Source organism: Vigna radiata, chromosome 5, assembly GCF_000741045.1.
Source record: "Vigna radiata var. radiata cultivar VC1973A chromosome 5, Vradiata_ver6, whole genome shotgun sequence".
In the NCBI taxonomy this organism is placed as follows: Eukaryota; Viridiplantae; Streptophyta; class Magnoliopsida; order Fabales; family Fabaceae; genus Vigna; species Vigna radiata.
In genome coordinates, this window is record NC_028355.1 from 4,080,637 (window position 1) to 4,090,618 (window position 9,982).

The window sequence follows — 9,982 nt, forward strand, 5'->3', positions numbered from 1 at the left end:
AAGTTTTTTTAACAATACTTTATGATTGTTCTGTTTTAAACATTTTTTAAAACATAAATTCAAATGAACTAATAAAGTGTTATTACTGTGTCCATTATTTTTGAACAGTCGGAATCTTAACGAATCTCAAATAATTTAAGAATATTTTTGGGAAGATGCTATTAAGTAGAGTGAAAATTTACCATATTTTGATCTACGCTAATATCCTGATTAAATGATAGTGTAAAAGTATTTGAGATTAGTGTGCATGACCTTTAAACTTTGTGTATCAGAGATTCTTCTGTGGTGTAATAATGCCTACTTAATTATTTTAATTTTTGACAGACAAGAGAGCTCCTTAGTAAAAAGATAATTTTGACGTTATAATTATTGATAAAGAATCCTGATGAAGATTTTGAGATACTAAGATCAGTTGAGGCATATCCTTTTCCAGAACCAGTGCTTCCTCCACATAAAAGACATCTCTTCAATGGGAATCCCCTTGGTTTCAGGTAGAAAGAGATAAACAAAGATGGTCATGATGGTAATCCACCCAGCAAAGAAGAGGAAGATCCCAAACTTGAATGAGCAGAGAAGAGCAAGGAAGGCCTGTGCTATTATAAAAGTAAACAGAAGATTCACTGCAACTGTCATCCCTTGCCCTGCTGACCTGATTTCCAATGGAAATATCTCACTAGGAACTGTCCACCCAAGTGGACCCCATGACCACCCAAAAGCAACAACAAATAGGCATATCACCACAACCACCAAAATTGAAAACCCTTTTGACAGTTCTTGCTCTGCTCCAAACTTCACCCCTAAAATAATGGCCACTATAACCTGTTCATAACATCACTCAATTACTTTGCAATTTGCAAGAATCTTGACTTTTGCAAACTATAACTACATTGTTGTTTGGCAACATGGTCTATTTTAATTCTTGGACTCTAATTTCTTCTGTTGTCAATTAGTTTTAAAAGTGAAATTTGATGAAGTAACAGAATTTGACTCATTACAGTTAACTGTTTATTCTGATAGTTTTATCTGTTTCGGTAAAATTGCATTTGACCTTCCTCTAACATGAGTTCTGAAGTGAAACATCATACACCAGATTGGTGTTTTTGTCTGGTTTCTAGCATTATTTTCTACCAGCATGGATATGATTAGAATATTTATGAGAGTTTTTCTTACCTGGCATGTGATCATTTGTGCTCCGCCACTGATAAGAAGAACTCGCCTGCCCAACTTATCTACTGTTGCTATGGAAATGAATGTTGAACCAGCAAGAACTCCACCGGTCAAGGCTGAAGAGATGAGTGATGCATCTCCTCCAAATCCCATGCTTTGAAACAGAACCGGAGCATAGAAGAGAATGGAATTTATGCCAGTGAGAATCTGAAAGGTGGGCATGAAGATTGCCATCACCAACTCTGGTCTGTACCTTCTTTCAAGGATGTTACGAAATGGATGCTTTATTGAGTTTGCCAACTCGCTTGCATCAACCATATCTTGGAACTCGGCATCAACCTCGTTGGTTCCTCTGATTTTTTCTAGCAGCTTCCTTCCTTTTTCCTTCAATCCTCGTTCGATTAAGCTATTTGGAGTGTCAGGGAGAAATATCCCTCCCACTGTCATCAAAAGAGCTGGTACTGCAGCCAAGCCTAGAGACAGCCTCCAACCCCAAGGTTTGATCTTTTGTGTTCCATAATTGACCATGTTAGCTGTGAAAATCCCAAGAGTGGTTGCAACTTGAAACAACATGTTCAGACCACCTCGAAGGTGTGTCGGTGCCATCTCTGACAAATAAAGCGGAATAGCCTTCAAAACAATAACCAGGAGGAGAATTTTTCAACTTTCAAGGTATAACTGGGTTATCTTCTCTACAAAGACTCTTTCAATCTTATAACTAACTTTTTCCCTGTAAATTTTATGAACACATTTCAACATTAACCTGAATGTTCTTAACACTCACACCTTTCGAAGCATTATATACTTGTTGGGGTAATCAAAAGCTTGGATTTTAACCAAGGGAGAAAAGTTGGTTTCTCCTTTCATATATATATATATATATATATCCTGACTTATTTCATCTAAGAAGAAAAAAAAGTTTGTTCCTGCATAAGAATTGGTCATAGATTTAAGAAATATGTTACTACCTGATTTCCAAATCCAATGCCAACACCAAGCATGACCCGGCCTAATATCAGCATTGTGAGGTTCACAGCTGAAGCATTCAGGGCTGATCCAATCAGAAAGCTAATACCACCACCTATGATACTTGCTCGACGACCATACTTTCTTGTCACAGGAGATGCCATCAAGGATGCAATTAAACCAGCAATGTAAAGAGAAGAGGTGAATGCAGCAAGACCCTGATTGTCGTACTTGCAGTAGTTATTTTCATGTGCATGCAATTTCTGTCTGTATACTGCAGGGAAGAACTCTTTAAGGAAGTCATCCATAGATGTAACACCACCTATTAACCATAAAACATGCATGAGAAAATTTCAGAACTTTTCTAAGGCAAAAGAAAATGAGAGAGATGGCTAACAGTAATAAACTACAATATATTATTGACAGGATGTGTTGTTCTGCATTTCCTTAACTTAATGCTCTTATTTATGAGCAATCACGGAATTACTAGTATTAGTACTGCATGCTCAATTACACTAATGATTAGACTAAAACATAAAACTAAGGATACAGATTAAGAAAGATCCTCTAAGATAATCTAAGTACAGTTTATTTATTATCAAACAACACGGTAGCAATTTTAAGTTTCCTCTTTTCTGTTCCTCACAACATGAGTTCTCAAGCACAAGAATTATCCAATCTGTGTTCTTGAGCATATTTTTGGGGTTTCATACAGTAAGTCTTGCATTATAGAAATAAAAAAGTTAAAAGACATATAAAGAAAATGACCCATAGATACTATGCTTAAGGTTTTGGATTAGTTTGTTTTGGTGATCATTTAATTTGAGAAAATTATTTTCTTTTTACTTTGGATTTCAAAAGTAATACTTTTTATCATCTTGTTTCCAGTTTTAAAGAGGTTTGTACAGGAAATTGTAGAAGAATACATATTTTATGGTTTGTTTTTTCCTTTTTCACTGTTTCTTACTTAAACTTTTGAAAATAACAGATAAAGCAAAGAATAAAGTGACACTTTTTATTATCTAAAAGTGATAACAGAATATGAGAAAAGAAAACCTTTCCTCAAACAAAACGGATTTGTTAAAAATTTGTAAATATAAATGCTAATGAGGTTGGAAATGATTCCAACACAACCTATACATGGAGAAAGTTGTTTATCGAGATCCAGTGCTTGGTGCAGTGCATTAAAAAGACAATTCAGATTTTTATCATTTTTTTTGGGGATCTTTGGTATTGCAAATGACATGTTCAACCATGACTAATCCAAGTTGATCAGTGTGAACTTACTTAAGTCGGATTCAAAACCTTAAAAAAATGAGCCCTTTGTCCATGAAGTGTAAGTAACTCAATTAGCACACATGAGGATAACTATCTCCATTAACAAGCATAAGAGATGTAATGAGCATGATATGTTCAAAGACAGTTTAATTAAGTGGGTTTTTTCTTTTCAATGATTGACATAAGAATCTGAATTTGGAACTGAGGAGCCACAACTTCTCTGTTAAAACAGTAGATAGAACTTGATTCACAGAACATGTTATCTCAACAAGAATTGGCCAATAAGAAGGAAATAGGAAGGGAACTGATTGCATTTGCATGGATGATGAGGTAATTCACTCTTGGGAATTTGGGTATAACTTAATGTCTTTATCACTAGAGCTAAGGAATCTGCATCTGAGGTTTTGGAAAGACAGAAAACTACATGCAGTACCCGGAACCTTTTCTAATTGGGAATCACATCTTCTAAAATCACTGAAAGAGGGTCAAGATTGTACACAGAACAGCCAAAATTTTCACACCATGACTTTTACACAGTAGAATCTCTTGTCAGAGATGCAATATTTCACAGTTCAACACCTATGTTGTTAGAGTTTTCTTCACAACAAGTATTGACAGCACTATTAGGCATAAACAATAGCCAAAACTCATCTGAATTGTCATTCAGAGTACGGATTGTGAAAGAACCTGAAGACGGAGAAGAAGGAAGCATGAAAGTTATGATTGAAAGTATGGTTTATGAATGAACCTGAAATCCCAATATCATAGCCAAAGAGAGACCCTCCAGTGGCAGCAACAATGCAAGCGACGATGACATAAGGGGTGACTCTTCCCTTATATTGTTGTGCTCTCTCCTTGGTAACAGCACCAGTTGTGAAAGACCCGCCTGCCATCTCCTGAATTCTCCTTTCTCAAACCACACCAACCTCAAAGGAGAGTGATTTTTTTGTCATTCTCACCAATCTCAGAATTTATACAAGTCCTACCAACCCATTTGTTCACCAAAGTAGAAAAACGTTCAGTTAGACCATGTGATCGAAGCTACAATGAATTTAATACTTAGTTTTTCTTTTTGCACATGTACCACACCTCGACATCAAAGCACTTCGACAAAAACTACAAATGTTTGTTAAACCATTTTTGGTCTGCAGTGACTCGATCAAACATGAAGGATGAAATTCCGTTTTTTTTTTTTTCAGTCTCCCAACCTAAACATTGAGAAATGTGATTCTCCTTATTACTTTTCTACCAGTATATGAATAATGACGGAACTAACATTGGGTTTGGTCCCTGGATTTGTCCAAATGTCTTTTAGTTATTTGGTAAATATTAATTGACTAGTTACGTTTGTACAAGCTTATGTTACGTTAACAACTAAAAGTTAACAACTTTTTAATAATAATTATGTCAAAAAAATTTTGATTCATTTTTTGAAAAAGTATTTTAAATGCATCAATTCACTTAAATAATTGTCAAAATGTTTTTTTAAAACATTTTTTATAACATTTTAACATAGTATTATTTTATGATTGATGTATGCTAATATTTATAATTATTATTATTATTAATTGTAAAATAATTTTGAAATAATTAGAAAATGACACATGATATTAAAATATTGTCAAATAGTTATCTTTTCATGAAAAGTTATTAAAAAAAGTTTTCTTTTTTTATAAATGGAAGACTTGGTCTTTGCTTCCCCACTTACCTTTCTTATTTCTTGTCAACTTTTGAAAATAATAATCATATAGTACTTTTATGAAAACTTAAATAATGTATTACAAAATAGTTATTGAAGATGTAAATTGATTATGGTTTTTTAATTAAATGTTAATTTTTTAAATTTATCTTTGGATCAGTTACTCTGTTTAGTTCAAGTTAACGGATTTGCAAAGAGTATAACACTATTTTAAATAAATTGTCTTAAAAAAGTCATTTATTGTTTGTTTAAAGTGTAAGGTTGCATTTATTTTATGAATACGCTCCCTCAATTTCACATTATTAGAAATTTCTAATTAAAGTATATTCTTACTTTAAACCAAACATTACTTTATTTGAAAAACTATTTGGTCTTCGATAAATTAATTTATATACGAAAATAGTGATTATATATTTTAATAGAAGAATTTAAAATATATATTTGTCATGTACAAAAGAATCTTATTATAACCTATAAGAAAAGGACAATTTTGTGATAGTGTGTAACATTGTTTGAGTGGTCTGAAAGTGTGTAAACATTTTATAAGTTTATACTAATTTGTATAGTGGGGTCAATTTAGACGTAACCATTATTTTCTGAAGCTCGATTGGGGTTGACGTTGCAGTTTCATAACACGTTAATGATATCAGACATTCAATTAATATTTCAGAGTTGGGTGTCATTGTGATAATGATAGAACATATTTTCCGGAATATCTTGTTGAAAAAAAAGTTAAAGAAAAAAAATAATGTGAGTAAAATATAAGAATGATAATACTTTCTTCTGGTATTTAAGCAACGTTGACTTTTTTTCACCATAGATGTGTTATTTTAAAAAAATAAACAAAAATCATAAGTGAAATCTATAAAATATTGATGAAGCACTATTTTTTTTTTAAACGAGTTAAGTCATTCATCATCAGTTCTATCCTGAATTTGTTGTTGAAAATTATAAGTAAATTGATTAATAATGTATTTTTTTTTTATGATGTTTCAAAAATGTGTAATTGGTTTTTGATAATGTCTCCGCTGTATTAAAGAATTAGGTTGTAAATGATTATTGAATATGTTAAAATGTATTTTAGAAAATGTTTGCTCATGTTATATTAAAATCATAATTGATTAAAATTAATAGAAACATGTATAATGGGTCTTGTATTTATTATGGGATATGAAAATTGAATTCAAAACTTTGATTTGTGAAGAAAAAAGGTCAGGAAGCAATATTCTTGAAGAGTAAATGATTTTAATACGAGGAAATAAAAGACAATGCCTTCAAGAATGTTCAATGTAGATGAGTGGTGAATTAGTCTAGTTTTTGGTTTGATATCTATACTCAGATATGTTTTCTTTTCTTTATATTTGTTGTAAACTTAGTCATTATTTGAAACATCACTTTAAAGAGTCATTCTTGATAGTTAGAGGTTAATAATATTGCATAGACGAACTTGTAATAATGTAATATCTACATGTATAGTAAATTTTTTTTCAAACTTAAATTGTTTGAAAGAAAACTAGATGTATGTTCATTTGAGTCGAACCAATATAAAATTTTGTGTGAATCTTGCCTTTCTTTTCTTACTTGGTTTTCACATTTTGAAAGATTGAAAAAGTTCATTAAAATAGCATGCATACACTTAATTTCAAAGAAGGAAAAGATCAAACTTTTTATACTGGTGTTTCAAAAGTGTTTAATTGGTTTTTTATGATATCTCAATTGTCTTAAAGAATTAGGCTTTAACTGATTATTAAATTTGTTAAAATACACATTAGGAAATGTTTGCTCACTATTTTAATCGATTATGTTAAAATCATAATCGATTAAAAATACTAGAAACGTGTATAAATGGGTCTTGTCTTCACTATGGGGTGTGAAGATAGAATTCAAAACTTTGATTTGTGAAACAAGAAAGGTCAGGAAGCATTTTCGGAGTGCAAATGATCTTAATACGTGGAAATCAAAGACAATATGCCTTCAAGAATGATTGGATGTAAATGAGTGGTGAATTAGTGTGGTTTTTGGTTTGATATCTACACTTGAGGTGTTTTCTTTCCTTTACATTTATTGTAAACTTAATCATTATTGTGTATACTTGTTGTGAAGAGAAGGGTTAAGGGTGATTGTGTGAAGCATCATCTTAAAGAGTCATTCTTGATGACTAAAGGTTAAGAATATTGTGTAGACGAACTTATAATTATGTAATCTCTACGTCTTTATAATTAATTTTCTTTCAAACTCAGGTTGTTTGGAAGAAAATTGAATGTAAGCTCATTTTAGCCCAATATAAAATCTTGTATGAATCTTGTTTTTCTTTCCTTACTTGGTTTTAGCATCTTTAAAGGATTGAAAAAGTTCATTTAAATAGCATTGATACACTTAATTTTAAAGAAAGAAATTAAATATCAAACTTTTTAATCCTATTCACCTCCTCTTGATTGAGATATATTAGTTTTAACATTTTTAACATTTGTTTCCCTTCCCAATTATCCTATAATGAAAATAATATTATTAATGAGAAAAGTAATTGTTATTTAATTATAATTATTTATTCCTTTTGAATAGAAGCATTTTCCTAAAATGTGTCATATATGATTGAAATGTTGTTAACTCAAAACGATATCATGTTAGCATAAATATCTTAATCATAGTAGTAAAATACATCTTATAGATTTAATAAAAAAAAAGTTTAATTTGACTGATAAAAGGTTTAATAAATAAAATGAATTAACAAAATCCTAGATAACCTAGGTTTAGTTAGTTTAAAATCCATATAATTACTATAAATAATATTGTTCATAAAGTAATTATTATGTATTAATTCTAGTATTTATTTTTGTTTTACACTTATATCTGACTTGAATATAATTGTCTATAAATAATCTTTCAACTAAATAGATAAAAGTGATAAACGACAATAATAAAGATAAACATTTAAAAAAAAAACATAACAGAATACTTATAAGTTTGACCATAACCAAAACAATATATATTTATTTTTGTTTATGGAGCTTTCTTAAAAAAAAGAAAAACTCTATTGATTTTTTCTGTTCAATATAATCAAACCGAATACATATCTCACTCAACCTTCTTAAACAATAATTCAAACCAAATACAACATTAAAGTCAAGTAGGGAGGAAATTATGCAAACGTTCAAGTTTTATCCTAATGCGTATCTAATTTCTTATAGTCAAAATGTCTTTAATAAATAAGTGTATTTTAAGTCAAAACCACATCCAAATAATTGAGAAATTTCTACCTTTGCACTTAAATCGAACATATGTGCTATGTGTGACTATTCAAGACAATTCCTTTTGCAGACAAGAGATTACCAAGTCACTGTATCATATCATTCTACCAACGTAGCAAAATAATAAACGATAAAATAAGCTATATCACTAAATATTTATAATAGGACATTCCTACCAAAATGTCGCACTAAAATTTCATCTCTAAATAGCATTCACACATTGAAAAAAATGTTGACTTATAAGGTCATTCATAGAAAGAGAAATAAATAATTTAACCTTTTACTTTAAGACTTATTTAGACAATATTTTTTGACAACATTTCAACATCATCATACGTGTCATTGTGTGATTGGTTCATGGTGGTATCATTTGGACCAATCACACAATGACACGTATGATTGATGTCTAAATGTTGTCAAAAAATATTGTCTAAATATCGTTACCCATAACTAAAAGTTTTGCAATTTTACTCCTCCAACCTTATGTCTCTAAATTTGTAACAATTGTGAATGAAAAATTTGATTAGAACAAACTCTATAGCAATGTATCAGTTGAATATAAATAGTATCTACTTATTATCTTATTTACAATAAAAAAAATTCACTTATCATTTATTAAATATTCGTTTAAAAAATATTTATGAATATTTTAAAACTTACAAATATTTATAACTATCACATATATTTTTAAAAAAATCTAAATGAAATTAAAAAATATAAAATATAATATAATTTAAATTAAATTTAAATTTAAATTAATTAAAATAAAATATAAATTAATTTTAATTGAATTAATTTTTATTGGATGTTATAACTGTGAAATTGTGTTTAAATAATTTGTGCTTTGGTGTTGAACGGGCACATGTGGAAATTTATGTTTGTAAGTGTCTCTGTTGAAATTAATCTGTTTTGGTTGAAATTGATCTGGTTGGAGGGTTTGGAGTAAGGACTCTATGATAGCATGTATATGGGTATTAAACAGGTGTACAAGTACTGTTTAAGGTTATTGTGACGGGAAGGGAGATATATAAAATTGGGTATTTGATGTCTAGAACACTGTAGGGCAATTTTAATAACTTAGAGAATTAAATCATAACTTATCGGGAGCCTTTCTTTGTTGGTAGGATAGAGGAACCTTAAAAACTTGAGTTTGCATATCCTTGATCATAGAGCAGCCCTGGCTTGGTCTAGTCAGTTGTGACTAGTCATATGTGCTGGCGTCAAAGGTGAGTTTGATGCGCTCAGACATTTGAGTCTTCTCCGGTGACCAATTGGGGGAAAGTAAGATCTATACTATAATTAAAATTAGAGAAGTAGTTTACCAAATAGGAACCATTTTGGGTGTTTGATGGGAAGTAAAGGAGTGATTTTGAGAATTTGGGGTATTAAGTGCATTTGGTCTGTTTGGGCAATTTAGACAAGTCAGTTATGACTTGTTAGGCAAATAAAATTGAACTAAAACACATTAAAAATGGCATAATTGAATTAGACTCCATAGGTCATAGGATGCGATGTTTTGAAGTTAAATTCAAGTTTAAACAACTTTACAATCATTGTATAATTGGTAAAATCCATCTAGGTAAGAAATATATATATATATATATATATATATATATATATATAT

At 30.2% G+C, this 9,982-nt stretch overlaps 1 protein-coding gene across 2 annotated transcripts; it reads right to left on the reverse strand.

The window, feature by feature from the left end:
- Window positions 1-82: 82 nt before the first annotated feature.
- Window positions 83-4,635, reverse strand: LOC106760898 (sugar transport protein 7). Of its 2 annotated transcripts, XM_022780483.1 has the most exons (5): window positions 4,501-4,635; window positions 4,160-4,393; window positions 2,136-2,455; window positions 1,171-1,797; window positions 83-819 (listed from the first exon to the last, which is right to left on the reverse strand). In XM_022780483.1, the coding sequence occupies exons 2-5, from the start codon at window positions 4,302-4,304 to the stop codon at window positions 409-411; spliced, it is 1,503 nt and encodes a 500-aa protein (XP_022636204.1). In that variant the 5' UTR covers window positions 4,305-4,393; window positions 4,501-4,635; the 3' UTR covers window positions 83-408. The 2 variants fall into 2 exon arrangements, with proteins under 2 accessions (XP_022636204.1, XP_014499822.1); XM_014644336.2 differs by lacking the exon at window positions 4,501-4,635 and having other exon boundaries at window positions 4,160-4,494.
- Between the last annotated feature and the right edge of the window lie 5,347 nt (window positions 4,636-9,982).